Source organism: Sebastes umbrosus, chromosome 23 (genome assembly GCF_015220745.1).
Source record: "Sebastes umbrosus isolate fSebUmb1 chromosome 23, fSebUmb1.pri, whole genome shotgun sequence".
NCBI classification, from domain to species: domain Eukaryota; kingdom Metazoa; phylum Chordata; class Actinopteri; order Perciformes; family Sebastidae; genus Sebastes; species Sebastes umbrosus.
In genome coordinates this window covers 5541593-5557209 of record NC_051291.1, presented here as the reverse complement: position 1 = coordinate 5557209, position 15617 = coordinate 5541593, and the positions used below count along the sequence as shown (strand labels likewise).

The 15617-nt window shown below is 45.8% G+C and overlaps 1 protein-coding gene across 20 annotated transcripts in view; it reads left to right on the top strand.

Annotated features, from left to right (window-relative positions):
• The window catches only part of sox5 (SRY-box transcription factor 5), a 240974-nt gene that overhangs the window by 187712 nt on the left and 37645 nt on the right, over nucleotides 1–15617 (top strand). For 13 of the 20 annotated variants that reach the window (XM_037760090.1, XM_037760089.1, XM_037760091.1 and 10 more), the window contains 2 exons: nucleotides 3828–4012; nucleotides 5512–5580. In XM_037760090.1, coding sequence (XP_037616018.1) covers nucleotides 3828–4012; nucleotides 5512–5580 — 254 coding nt within the window. The remainder of the gene's footprint in view (nucleotides 1–3827; nucleotides 4013–5511; nucleotides 5581–15617) is intronic. The other 7 variants (XM_037760088.1, XM_037760087.1, XM_037760078.1 and 4 more) reach the window with 1 other exon arrangement.

Here is a 15617-nt window from a genome sequence, read left to right as displayed (position 1 = left end):
GGGGGGCTCCATTGATCAAACCCCCTTTTTCCCAGCTCCCTGCCGCGCTGACATTTCTGTGTAGGGGCGTCCCGCTTGGCGCACCACACACCAACAGCTGGGGAGCAATATCAGGAGTATGTGTGAGTGCATGTGTGTGTGTGTGTGGAAGTGCATGTACAGTTGAGTCCATGTGTGTGTCTTACATAACAACGTAAGTCTGTGAGGGCCAACGTGTACTCGTGCTGTGATTGTGAAAAAAGAAGAAGAAGAAATATATGGAAAGTCAAGTGTTCGTACATCGGTTTTGTACGTGCATGTGTGTGTAAGTGTGTGTGTGTGTGTGTGTGTGCGCAGTGCTCTCATTTGTCAGCGCATCCCTTGACTTTTTTTTTTCTCCCCCCATCGAATTCCATTGAAGAGCTTTTTGTGGGGGAACAAAGTGATTTTTGAGCCACCGTCTCCCGCTCTGTCTGCCTTATTGAGAAGCAACATTGGTAAAAGGCCCCATGCGGTTCACATAGCAAAACACACACACACACACACACAAAAGTATGGACCTCATAGCACTAGAATACATCTCCCCACAGTATAGTGTCATTAACATCAGATCAGCTGCAGAAAGTGACAGTGGAAAATGCATCTCTTAAACTCTTGATTTTCCTTTTGAATTGGCCCTCGTGCTTTTTTCTATACAGTATCAGCTTGAGACTCGTGGGTACCCAGAGAACCCATTTTCATCATATTGAGGTCAGAGGTCCACATGATACCAGCATCTTCACTCTAACTTTAAAACTGAGTCCGCTACAACCTAAAAATCGCGAGTTGCGTTAAAGAAAATTGGTGGCGTTAAAAGACCTAAGATTCTTTATTCCATCAAATTGAAATATTCTGGATGTCTTTTGCAACATTTTATACACATTTTCTCCAACTTCTGCTCAGAATATCTGGTATCTTTGGAAATGTTGGAGTCTCAACTGTAATTTACTGTAAGTTATTCGGGTTTGAGTAAAGCTTGGCTGCACAGCATGAGCTTAAAACAGGATTTAAGAGCGTAAAGGTAGCGATCAAATTCACAACCTGCACTATGCCACCAATAGTCAGATGCTGTCTGTCGTCAAACAGTTCAAGTAAACTATTTTGAAAATCAGGTTATTGCAAACCATGTAAGTGCTTTAATCAAACCTTAATTTCATTAGCTTAATCTTAACTTAATTAGATTATTTACGTTAATTGTGTTATCGAGGTCCATGTAAATATACTTCCAGACAGTTTTTTTCTGTCTGCCTTCGTCTTCTCTCCTCCACCATCATGTCTGTGTCTTATCCGTCTCCCTCCTCTCCCTCCTTCTCATCCCCTCTCCTCCCTCCTCACCGGGGGGAGTTATCAATGCAGCCGGGGGTCATTAATTAGCCCCGCGAACACGGTGACAAGCATTACATTGTTACAAATTGGTTAATTACGCCGTGCACGAGTGTGCGCGCGAGAAGAAAAAAAAAAGGAGTTGATGTCGGTTCGGCAGGTTTGTAGGTAAAGCACGGGGCCGTGGCAAATCTGCCTAAAGGAGGAATGTGTGCAAACCGATGGAGGAAACCAGTTATCGATCCGCCTGCCCGCCTCGCAGCAGCTGAGGAAACAAGCCGACGCGAGGCTGATTTATGGGGGCGACGGCGGAAATTCTGAAAGTCTGAAAAGAGAAAGAGGAGAGAGTTTCCAAATCTCAGTTAGGGGAGCGTGTTGTTTTCTTGGATTCGTCTTCTTACTGCAAATACTCCGGGTTTACCGATGAAACATCCACAGCTGAGAGGGGGATTGAGAGCAGCTTGTAGGAAAAGAATAGACGGCTTGTCTATCCAGGCTGCCGCTTAAAGGAATGTCCTTCCACCTTCGACGTACACACCGTTTTGCACAGAAGTACCCGATTTTACTGTGTTTGCATTTGTGCATGTGCGTGGATGTGTGTGTGTAAAAAGGGGGGGTTAACCCCAACAAGAACCCCCCTACAAGAAAGACTCCTTTGATCCATCGTTTCACCTTTGCAACCCCCCCTTATCCTTTTTTTCGCCCCTTTCCTCCCCACCCTTTCACCCCCCAACATTTGAACAGTTTTTAACACAAGGCTCTTTCTTGTCTTGGTCAGCTTTGGCTATACACACACACACACACACACACACACACACACACACACACACACTCACACACACACTCACACACACACATTTCTCGCTCTACAAAGGTGGGTCTGTGAGTTAGGACAGCGGCGTGTTTATTTTTCCAGCGGCCAGTGCTCCCGACAGTTGCCTTTATTGTTCATTGTTGGCGGATGGATGGAGTGCGGGGGGAAGTGAGGGAGGAGGAGGGGGTGTCGGTGGGCAGTGTAGGCGGGCGGGGGTGGCGTGAGGCGGCGGCTACCAACAGGGAGGACAAATGGATGGCTCTCACCTTCCCCGCGCGGTCAGAGGGCAGGTCAGCAAGCAGCCTCGGCTCCACGTCCTTCTATCCCTCCGTCCACCTCTCCCGACTTTCATCCCCCTGTTGTGTCTCTCTTTCTTTCTTTCTTTCTTTCTTTTCCTCCCTCTCTTTCTCTTCCTCATCTGGTTTGACTGGCGCAGGAATGTGGCCCTGTTAAAGGTAGCAGCTGAAGAACAATGGGGGATTGTGCTATTCCACACACGCACGCACGAACGCAACGCACGCACACACACAACAAAGGCATGTAGGCAAACATCGGTACATATGACCAGACATGGGCGCACACACTCCCTCGTACTGATTGTGCCTCAGTGTGCCTCTTTCTAACTACATCCTGTTGAATGATTTAGGCCTTGTGTGGAAGTGTGTTTGTGTATGTGTAACTGTGTGTGTGTGTGTGTGTAATGGAGCTGGTATGTCAGGATCTGAGAGGTCAGAGGTCAGGCCATGCTAAATGTGAGCAGGAGGTTGGCTGACTGCAGGGTAAACACAGACCAGACACACTTCTCTCTTTTTTTTCTTCTCTCTCTCTCTCTCTCTCTCTCTCTCACACACACATTCACACAATACAGCTCCATAGCTACAGCTCCATATTTACCACATAATTCCAATCAAATCAAATTAGATTTTTACTTAAAGTTTTTAGCATGAAGTGTAGATTTTCCAACCTGGCTGAAGATTTATTTTGTTTGTTATTAAACAACATGAATCTGGCTCAGATCTCACATTTGTCTTGCCGCCACGTTTTGCTCACGTTTTCCTCGGCCAGATTTATTTTCTTTATTTCAATAAGGCAATAAAGGCGGTGATGGATGTGGCTTGACTCTTGAGTAATCACTGCTGGCCCTTCTGTGCACCAGGAAAATAAGTCAACATCTGGTTTTACAACTCCACAGCACACACACGCTCTTTGCTAAACGTACCTTCCGTTGACATGCCCCCCCCTTCCTGCCGTTCAAAACCCCTAACCAGTCATATATTAGGTTGACCAACAAGCCATGGATGGTTTCTGCACTGCTTTGTTGTTCGTTCCTCCTTCATGCCTCTGACCTCTATAACCTCACCCCCACCATCCTTTTCTGGCCTCCGGATAGCCATGAAAATCTCTCAAAGAAGAGGAAGAGCACGGCACGACATCTCAGCTTTTACACCTTATATACATATATGTCTTCACAGAAGAAGTCGCTGACAACTACTTTGCGTTAATTAACACTTGTCCCTATATCTCTGATCAGTTAGACGTCTTAAAAGAACTTTAAAATGATGAAAGAAGTTTTATAACCTCATCCGAGTCTTGCGCTTCTCTTCAAAGTGCTACCATCTCACCTTTGACCCTTCTCTCCCCCCCCCCCCCCGCCCTTCTCTCACCCCTATAGGTACCGCAGACAGCCTGGCGGAGAAAGAGCGCCAACTCATGGGCATGATCGGCCAGTTGAGCAGCCTGAGGGAGCAGCTCCTGGCGGCCCACGAGGAGCAGAAGAAGCTGGCCGCCTCGCAGATGGAGAAGCAGAGGCAGCAGATGGAGCTGGCCAAGCAGCAGCAGGACCAGGTACTGTATCAGGTACTGGGGCCACGCTGCATGTGAAGGGGATACTGTATACTGTAGGCCTTACTCTGCAAAATAAAACCATCTTTACAGGTCATTTAGCCTGGCTTTAGGTCGCACAATAAATAATGAATGAAGTATTTGTTATATCGCTGATCTCCAATCAGATCAGCACTTTTCAAGATTTTTTCCACATCTGTGGACATCTGCATTCTTTGGGTAATCCACCATATTTTAATAGGAAAACTACAGCTGTCATTCGATTAAAATATTTAATCAGCACATTTTGTATCTGTATATCTGTAAACTGTATATCTGTTGTGCCTGATCAGTAAACAGTCAACAAAGGCACATGATTGGATGCTGATTTGGGATATATACACACGCATACTGGTATGTGCAGACACACTTAAACATCAGACATCTTTAATTTTTAAGGTGGGCTCAAAAGTGTGGTCAAAAAAGCAACAAATTACACAGGATTTTTCTTTCCTCTACTCTCTCTCTCACACACACACACCTTATACTGTATAGTGCTCACACAGCCAGAGACATGTGCCTTTGGCAGCGTGAACACAGGGACATCGCACAGGAATAAGCTGAGGGTATGTAGTGTTGGAGCGGATGTAGCGCAGACATACTACACACACACTTACACACTTACACACACACACTCCAAGCTCCCAGGCGAGAGTCTGCCAGGTATTTGCATAGAGAAGGGTTTCCCTCTTTGTTGTGCTTTTTAGCTTCTGGAAAGCTTGGTTTTTTACAAAGAGAACACACGTGCAGAAACACCGCTGTAAGGACTAATCACCTGTGACAAACACAATGCCTCACAGTGCCCTCGGCTGCATCGTTACTGTACTGTATGTGGACTGGATACTGTATTCCACTCTGGGAGCCACTGGAGCGTTTCTGTGCAGAAGTTGATTACAAGGGCAATTATTATTAGGGCAAGCTTAACCCCTTACCATTCCTTCCTGTTTTTTGAGAGGTAGGGAGGACAGGGGATGTTGAGAGGGAGATAAAAAGTTAACAGTAGATGCCACGTAGAAGTGGTGGACATCATCTGAAAGCTGGGAACCTGGAGATTAGATCAGCAGGCCGTCACAGTTTTAAGGAGTTAAGTGAAATGACATTACAAGCAACAAAACGATGCAAATAAATGTGTAAAAGTGAAAAAAAAGGTCTTTGACTAATAGATTAGAATAAAAAAAAATAGACTTTACCACGTTCAGTAAAGAATGTGTTCATGTCAGTGAGTGTGTCGGTGTGACACCGTTGTCCACTTGGCTGTGAGCTGAGTCCAGATGAGATGAGCTCTTTAATATTTCATACGGGGGCATCGACCCTCTGTCGTGCAACTAGGGCCTCGGAGACCTGCAGATGTGTCGCATCTCCCACAGGCCCTGCACACACACCAAACACCCCCCCACACAACACATGCACACACTCCCACACACAAACATACTGCATATACATTCTAGTAATATGTTGTGTTTCTCCGTCCTCAGATTGCCCGGCAACAGCAGCAGCTTCTGCAGCAGCAACACAAAATCAACCTCCTGCAGCAGCAAATCCAGGTGAGACCGCTTTGTGTGTGTGTGTGTGTGTGTGTGTGAGTGACGTCCGTCCACGCGTGTAGCCATGTGTATGTATCTCTCCATGTGTTTGTGTGGATGTGTCCTGATGTGCGTCTGCCCCACAAAAGGCAATTTTGTGATTGTGATTGTTGCGGCTTTTTCTTTGCTCAGCCATCAACATTTTGGAGGCCTGAATCAGCGTTGACTTATATTAGCCCCTCCTCCTCCTCTAACACACACACACAACCTGTGTAATCACTTTAAAGTGGTCAGTCTGAGTCTGTTTGGAAAAATCAGCACTAGTGCAGTATGTAAGTCTTTATTATATAACTCAAAGTTTGCCCGTCAGACTGGCAATGAAGTACCCGTTTTTCATGTTTATTCCATTGTGTCTTTGAGAGGCTGTGAAGGTGTTTTCGCAGGCAGAGCTGCAGGTTGGCTCGGTTAAGCAACAGCAACGTTGTACAAACTCAAATGAGGCAACTAAGCCGGTGTGAAGTAGCCAAGAAGAGGTCAGGAAGACGCTCTATTCTGAAAAGCTAGGTTCATCTTTTCTGTGGTTTCACCTTCTAGCCAATAAAATGTTAGAATTAGGTGACATCCTTACATCATTATTAGCCATCCAGACAGAGCACACTCCTTATAATAGCTGATAGTGAATCTGCTTGGATCCACTTGGGTATCAAGCACATTCAGACACTGATCCAAGACCCTAGAATGGGAGCCTTCCTGGGCCCCATTATACTGAATATAATTTGGATCTGACCTGACTCAGGTCTGAGGTCAGGTTTTGGTTACTAGTAGGGAACCAAGTGGACCCATGTTTGACCCTAATTTAAGATTTTTTTTTTCCTTTCATGAGAGCAGTGGTGCCCTCACAGATGGAGCACTTTAACATATAGATATCCAATTCTTAAGCGAGGAATCTCTCTCTGTCCGTGTGTCCTTCGCATATCTCAAGAACCGCTCATCCGATCTACTTCACACTTGGCAAGTGTGTTGCTGGGGACTGCAGTTTGAGTTAATCTCTTGGGTTAAGTCACATAGTTACCTCATTTTGCTCTCCAGTGGGCACTGTAGAATTATGAAGAATCACTTAAAAAAAAAAAAACGCAAATAAATAGTGTTTTACAGTACATAGAATTGGGCACATTGGGTGTAGTGTCAGCTTGTTTTCCTCTGCATTATGTTGTGTTATGATGCTTTTTTGTCAATCCCCTGATCAGGGCTGCAACAATTAATCAATTCGTTGTCAGCTATTATATTAATCGCAAACTATTTTGATAATTTATTAATCTTTTTGAGAAAAATAAGTCAAAATTTGCTTTGAGTTTTGGAGGAAATAAGAAATTTGAGGACGTCATCTTGGGTTTTGGGAAACACTGTATGACATTTTTCACCATTTTCTGACATTTTATAGACCAAACAACTAATCGATTAATCGAGAAAATAATTGACAGATTAATAAATAATGAAAATAATCGTTAGTTGCAGCCCTACACCTGACATCCACAGGAGGAATTCCTTTCACCTGTAATTAGTAGGAAATTTAGTTGACTTCTTATTTAGAGCGTCATGTGAAGAACCACATTTAGACAAACAAAATCCGCAAAGCAAATCATCAAAAAAAGTCCCTTTGAATGTGAATCTGTGATTTTAGCTTCAGATAAAATGGGGTGGGTATATATGTAACACTTAAAAATGGAGGTATTGTCCTTTCGGGTGCTACACTGGAGCCTCTATGTTGGGTCCAGGTGGCTTGGAACGAATAGCCCAGGCCTTTGTAAAAGCAGATGACACTGAATTTTGAGCTGAGAAAGCCGGGCTTTGTATCATAAAGAGACACCCTGTCCAAGAGGAGAACACACACACACACACACACATTCCCTTTCCCCCCAAGAGTTTAGCCATAGTCAGTTTGTGTGATAAGAGACCTTGTGATAGCATGCGTGTGGGACGTGTGTCTATGTGATTTCTGTGTAAAGCAGCTGTGTTTATTTGCTTTGTGCCGAGCTGAATTCTGAATTGTTCGCGTTTTTGTGTCTCTCTCCGACAAAAAAAAAAATAAAGTTTCTGAGGATTTCTCTGTGCGTTCTCTCTCTCTCTCTCTCGAGCGTCCATTTCTTCATCTGTGCATATACGTGCGTGCGCGTCGTCCGCCGCAGCTGTGTGTGTTAAGCCATAAACACGTCCGCTCATGATTCACTCCCTCGCGACCCCGCCGAGACAAAGCTCTCTTTTCCCATGACTTTGCAACCTTTTCCCAAACAAGCGTCCCTCCATTGAACGGGCCCAACAATAGTTTCTCACAAGCAGGGGCAGCTGTAGGCAGCCTCGTTAAGAGAGAGGGGGGGGGGGGGGACACAATCAACAGGGGCTCATCACGGGAGCGCTAAACACACACACACACATATATCACACACATCAAGCAAACATACCAAAAAATATACGCCTTCCTCTCGCTCGCGCGCACACGTATCGCGAGCAGTCGCAGAGAGCGCCGCACACTCTGCCTGATGATCAAACACACACTCATCATCAAAGACTTGGGTCGAGAAATACACTGCTTAATCATTCATGAAGAGATTGTCCGCACAATCCCACAATACAATGGCCTGCCAGAGAGAGGGCACCAGGTTCAGTGTGTTGGGCAGTGTCTGTGTGTGTGTGTGTGTGTGTGTCTGTATGATAAGCCCCTTGTGATTGCATTTCCCCCTAACGAGGCTGAGTTCAGCTGTCCCCTTCGTTGTGTGTGTGTGTGTGTGTGTTTGTGTGTCTGCGTCCTTGGCTTTGTTAGGCCCCCCGAAACCCCCCAAAGGCCTGCGAAGAATGCTTTCAACCGTCCACTTGGAAGAGGTGATGAAATGAAACGAATAATCGAGCTCATGAAAAAGAGAGGAGAGTGACACACATCCCTCGTGAAAGGAGGGCAAATTATTTATTGTCCTCGCGTCCGGTTTCCTATTTTTTTTTTTTTTTCCTTTTTCCTTTTCTCACCCTGAAACCTAAATCGAGCTAGCGATATGTGTTTTAGCGTCCGCTATTTAGGCCACTAAAGGCACTCGCCGAGTCGACAAACAAGCGTTTCACAGAGAGCAGGCGACACGAGCAACTGTCTGAACAGGACACACACACACACACACACATACCAGTCATGAGTCACTGGCTACTTTATCGCTTTGACTAATTGATTCTACCTGGAATTATCAATGAATTAGCATCAATTATGATGCATTCATTTTGTCCCCCCACACCAGTGTTAATTTCATTAACGAAACCTATGACGAAATGTGTTTGTAAACAACCTGTTTTTCCATCACAAGACGATGACGAGACGGCACCGACGTCATTAAAGCGCCAGTAGGCAGAATGTTTTTTGGCATCATTGGGCAATAATTCCATAATAACCTTTCAGTATATTGTAATTCAAGTGTTCTGAGAGAAAACTAGACCTCTGCACCTCATCATGGCTATGTTTACAGGCTTTAAAAAAATCTAGTCATCTCAGTGAGAGAGTGTTCTTATTGGCTGTGCTCCGGCTGGTGGGCGGTGCTTGGTATTTCCTCAACAGATCTCAACGTGGTCTCAAACGTTCTCATTTTACAGCTAGACAGTGCACTACAAGATGATTCTGAAAACATTTGAGGCGAGAAATAGGCATTACAGTAACAGAATATTGATTAATATTTGATCAGCGCTGCCTAGTTTGACCGTTTGATCGGAGTTCGTGAGTGATTGACAGCCGGCTCATTTAGACGGCAGCTGGACGGCAGACTCCAGATCAGCTCTGACTGGTTGTTTTGCGTCAATCTGTGAAATCAGATGCCGTTAGGAATGCTCTCTCTCTGAAATGACCTGTGGTTGGCCAAAGTCTCCAGTCACAAACCAGATTTTTTAAAGCCTGAAAACAGCCATGAGGAGGTGCAGGTTTCTATTACTGAAGCTTAAATCCAAGTCCTGACGCTACGTTATCCTTAACTCTAACTCCAAATTTTAATCTTAAACCTACCAGGAAAAAAATGACCCCTGCTTTGCAAAACATTGTGCTCAATCTGAGGGTGTAACACAACTTGCTCTCTAAAGAACTACAAAACAAGAACATGTGTGCACATAAAGACACACACACACACACCGAGACACTCGTACCCCCTGCTAGGGGCCTTCTTGTTAAGCTCGAAGGGGTGAGCACATTTCCTCCAACTTGCCTTTGCTTCGCCCCTCGTCTCCTCTCATTCTAATTAAACAACTTGTCTCCGAGGCTCCCTCCGGTGTCGCCGGGGACGACCGCTCGTTGCCGCCGTGCGGAGGGGAAGCGCGACGGGGGATGAAAGGAGCTCACCTGCCGAGCGGCTCAGGGCTTTACCTTGAGAACACATTTTCATAGAATAGAGGCCAGCATACACACACACACACACACACAGACACTCGCGATGCGTATTGAAACAAGAGGGATGAGCGGGACGCGAGCATGTCCTGCCTAATGAATCAAAACTCACTCAACCGAAAACACACACACACACGTCTCCGCCGGCTGTCTTTCATCTCATCAAGCGCCGCCGTTTGCTATAGGTGGGAGACGGAGAGGAAGAAGAAGAAAAGTGATCAGAAAATGAGTAAAGCCACCTGATGCTTTGACTAGTTTAAGAGAGGCTAGACGCGCCGGCGACAGCGGCTAACAAGCTCTCTATTAAGGCTAACATACGTTGGTAACTCAATCACAAGGATACACACGTGTAATACCTGAAGCACGGCTATGTCCGATATTTTTTTACATTCTGTGGGAGAAAAACATTCATTTCCAAACACACACACTGGCACCTCTGTACTCTGTGCATAGGAGCGGCTAACCCAATTGCCTGTGTAATTGTTTAATCACTCCCATTACACCGCAACCAGTGTAATTTGTGTTTTCCTTACGCGCTTTATGTGTCGATGCACATGCACACACACAAACTGGACCGCAACCAGCCATTCCCACAGAGACCCACCCTCTCTCACATCTAATGCACTCCCACACACGCATACCTGTGTGTGTGTGCGCAGCCATCGCAGCACCACCGGGACGTGAACTGTGCCCCTGCATTGACAGCAGGCTGGCCTCTAATAGCCCCTGTCCATAGAAAGTTAATGGACTAATATTAAAAGCCTCTTTTTCCCTCTCTCTCCAAATTAATTATTGGTTCTGTCGCTCGCACGTCCCTTCTTTAGCAATAGGTCATCCAGGTCTTGCATTAATTGCCGGAGCATATGGTCGCCAACAGATTTTAGCTGTGGGACTCGCACTTTAGCGGGGGCTATTTTTTTCGCGAGCCATATTGCGCGGCGCTGGCAGCTATTGTTCGGCGCATTAACTTCATAGAGCTAATTACTCCCCAATAATAACTTTACCTTGGAGTTTTCAGCGGCGCCGCGTGCCAACCAACCTGTTTCGCACCCCATATGTTAATTAGCGGCCACATCTTCATTATGCCGCAGCGGCGCTTTAAGTTCAAGCTGTGCCGCCTGGCGCGTGGCGAACGCAGCCTCGACTCGCTGCCAATTATCCAACTCTTGCTCTCCCTCTCTCTCGTTCATTCTGTTCGCTCTATCTGCTGTTTAGTTCCTGAGAAGTTCTCTCGCCAGGGTTGAATTGTCGACTTCTCTCTTTCTTTCTGTCCTTTTTGCCCCTGTGAAAGTTCTCAAGAAAAAAAAGTTTCACACGTTCTTTCTTTATATATATATGATTCCGTTTCCATTCTTTGTTTTGCTTTGCAAAATCACTGATTAGAGGATTTTTTCAGATGAGTTCCAGTTTTGTTTGTTTCAGGTTTTTTGGATCTGGAGGAGGGTTTTTTTGTGCAGATAAAAAGCCCCCTTATCCTCCACGTCGGCAGCCTACAGTAGCAGCAGTGTGATGTTTTGTCTGCGTGTGTTGTAGGTTTTCATGTTCGCTTTGGGCCTGATGTGAAAGAGAAGCTGAGGAGTGCGTTATTCCCCAAAGCGCCTGCTGTTTCAGATGTGCCTTTTTTTTCCTTTATGTGGGATCTGGAGATTTTCTGATAGATCTGGCCTCGCTCACACTGTTTCTCTCACCCTCTACTTTTTCTCTCGCAGGCTTTTCTTTCCTTCTGTCAATGCGTCCCTTTGTCTCTGATTCTCATTCTCTGATTTGGGAGAGCTCTCTTGCCTCTACTTCTCTTCCTCTCGGTTTCAAAGTTTACACTGTGATCACGAGGCGAACGCACAGAGCTCATAATCCACTTTGCATTATTGTTCCTCCAGAAATATCAGATTAAGTCATTTAAAGGAATGGGAAGGAATGCACAAGGGAGACTAGTGGACACACACACCCAGACACACAGTTTTTGTAGAGTCCCTTGTTTCTCACTTACTTGTTACGCCCAACTTGCTCTTACCCATGTTTTCTGCCTCATATATGTGTGTGTATTACCATTTAGAGGTCAGTGTGTGTGTGTGTAGGCCAGCTCAGCAGCTGTTACACATACATCCAACTATTCTAACAGCACCATATGGGAGGAAATGATGCTCCATAAACCATTCTCTGTATATTTCCTCTTCTTCTTGTCTTGTGTCTTTTCTGTCGTTTCGTCTCTTCATCCCGTTGTGGACTGGAGACATACTCACATGTATTGTGGGCTGATTAATATCTTCCTATTGTGTGCAGCAGGCTTTTTGTTATTGAGAGAGAGGAAGAGGCAGATATAGAGAGGAGAAGACTCAGCAAAGCCATCTGCACACACACAGACGTCATACAGTATATGTGCCAGTGTGTCTATGTACAGTATGTATGTATTACAGCTGCCACAGACTTCTCTTCACTCCTCTCCTCTCCTCTTCTTCACTCCTCTCCTCTCCTCCGTACGATACATTCTCTCCTCTCCTCTTTGCTCCATTCCTCTCCTCTCCTCTCCTCTCCTCCTCACCCTCCTCACCCTCTCCTTCTCTCATCATCTTCTCTTCTCCTCCTCTTCTCTTCGATCCTCATCCTCTCCTCTCCTCTCTTCCTCCTCTCCTCTCCTCTCATCATCTTCTCCTCTCCTCTCCTCTCCTCTCTTCTCCTCTCCTCTCCTCTCCTCTCCTCTCCTCTCCTCTCTTCTCTTCTCCTCTCCTCTCCTCTCCTCTCCTCTCCTCTCCTCTCTTCCTCCTCTCCTCTCCTCTCATCATCTTCTCCTCTCCTCTCCTCTCCTCTTCTCTCCTCTCCTCTCCTCTCCTCTCCTCTCTTCTCCTCTCCTCTCCTCTCCTCTCCTCTCCTCTCCTCTCTTCTCCTCTCCTCATCCTCATCCTCTCCTCTCCTCTCCTCCTCTCCACTCCTCTCCTCTCCTCTCCTCTCCTCATCCTCTCCTCTCCTTCTCCTTCTGCCTCTCCTCTCCTCTCCTCCTCTCCTCTCCTCTCCTCTCCTCTCCTCTCCTCTCTCCTCCCTACGGTACATTACAGTATTGCTAGCCAGCTCCACTCCAGCATATGTCCAATTAGGCCTGAAAGGCAAAGCGGAACTGTTCTGTCTGTGATTCGTCCCCGCGGGGGTCCTGTCCGAGCGTCGCGCTGGAACGCCTCTCCCTTCTGATCGCGGCGGCACGGCGGTTTATGGTTAACCAAAATGGTGGAGTAATTATTGTTTTTGGTGTAAGGGGGAAACAGGAGCCGCTTGAAGAGAGCTGTATTCCCCTGCGCTGTGATAGTTTGATTACAGTGCTGCTGGCTGCCGCATGCCGACACACAGGAGCAGGAGGAGGGGGAGGCACGCTCACACACACACACACACACACACACACACACATAGGTATTTACAGTACACGAGCATGCATACGCCCAGGGAAAATTGAGTATACACACACAGGCAGAGGGAAAGCTGGGAGCGCTGTTAGCGCTGAGAGACAGCCGCTCTCTCTATTTACCTGTCTCAAGCACTTCAAGTGTCCATATCACTGAGATATTACCTGATTGTGCCGCCGCACCGCCACATCCTTGTGATTGTGCAGCCATTTCCATCATTCCAGATCAATTTTCCCACATCAAACAAGCTTTTACCTGCCCATTATCCTATTCAGCCATTACCTCTCTGCCCTCCTGGCGAAATAAAGAGCGGCAGGAGAAGGAGGAGAGTAAAGAGGAAGCAAAGAGCTTTGCAACCAGGAATACAGGTCAAAGGCCCTAAAGATCAGGGATTTGAGTGAAAGGGGCACCAATTTTTTACACATGACGTTATGTTTACTCGTCATGTAGAGTATAGGTCAGCCTTTGGAAACAGTTGTATAATGTTTTTCTGTGGCTCTGGAGGAGCTTTTCTCTGTCAAATACTCTGCATTAAAGCAATTGATCTTCCGGAGCTTGTACCGGGCTCAGTTTTAAAGTTAGAGTGTAAATACTCGCTTGACATGAAACTATAAAAACCTAAGGAATCCATCGGTACCAACCATGTCATACTAGCGCGCCGTGAAGGAGGCTAAATAACGCTCCAAACTAACGCTAAATTTTGGCGAGGAAAAACTGTTTTCGAAGGGGTCCCTTGACCTCTGACCTCAAGATATGTGAATGAAAATGGGTTCTGTGGGTACCCACGAGTCTCCCCTTTACAGACATCTAAATGCAGTACCTATGAGGGTTTCTGGACAATTTTTGTGTTGTTAATTGATTTCCGATAATAAATATATACATACATTTGCTTAAAGAAAGCATATTTGTCCGCTACCATGTCGATAAGCGCATTAAATACTCGCAAATAGCTATGGACAACCATGCGATTAATCTTAATCTACAGCCCTATTTTTTTCTTGTTGTGAAGCACTTTGTAACATTGTTAAGAAAAGTGCTATACGAATAAAGTGTATTATTATTATTTGTCTAAAGTTAGTTCCCATTCACCTGTTTTGAAGGGATTTTTAAATTTGCACACTCAAATGAAGACTCAGTCTCTCCAGACAACGTGTAAAAATCATCGTATTGATAAAGAGAAGAAGAAGTACGTGCGTGATGAAACAGTTTAGATAAGTGTTAGATAAGTGATTACATTGCTCTTCTTCTTTTTTATCTTATTTCTGTAACAGTGTAGGCGTAGCATTGTTGCCGTGCCCAAAGATTCAAAAAGCAAAACTGATAGCCAGTGAAAACATCACGTTGTATGTTTCAAGTTCCATCCATCCATTATCTGATCCTATTCAGGGTCGCAGGTGGGCGGGAGCCGATCCCAGCTGACATTGGGCGAAGGCGGGGTAAACCCTGGACAGGTCGCCAGACTATCACGGGGCTGACACATTAAGACAGACAACCATTCACGCTCACATCCACACCTACGGGCAATTAATAGTCAATAATAAACCTGCATGTCTTTAGACTGTGGGAGGAAACCTGAGCACCCGGAGTAAACCCGCGCTAACACAGGGAGAACATGCAAACTCCACACAGAAGGGCCCCAAGCCGGATTCGAACCTGCGACCCTCTTGCTGTGAGGCGACATTGCTAACCACTTGTGCCGCGCCATGTTTCAAGTTAATTAAGGAAAGATAACGTAAATGAAGGATGTACTTGTAGAGTCACAGTATTGAGCGTCTGATCATCCAAAATGTTGCCCAGTAGGAAACACATTGATTTTCTTGTATCGACTTTTTTTTATTTGGAAAATTGCTTAAAATTTGCACAGAATTTGGCTTGAGCTCCCTCCCTCCACTCATATGTGTGTCTTTCTACATCATACCAGCGTTACACCTCATCTTTACAGCTCGATAAGATCCCTCGTTTTCCTCCTCGTCTCACCTTTTTCTCTCTGCTCTCCCTCTCCTCCCTCGCTTCCTCTCCTTCGTCTTCTCCCCCCTCGAACTGTCAGTCAGTCCATCACACGCGAGTCTTTGTGCGTTGTTTTTGGCAGAACGCTGTTCAGTGCAACCATCTGTCTCCTACTTCTCTCTCTTTCTGTCTCCCTCTCTCTCTCTCTTTCTCTCTCTCTCTCTCTCTCTCTCTCCTTCTCTCTCTCTCTCTCTCCCTCTCCTGTCGTCCCTGCCAAAGCCACCCATCGGAGGAGCTTTTTTCTGCGTCTCCTTTTA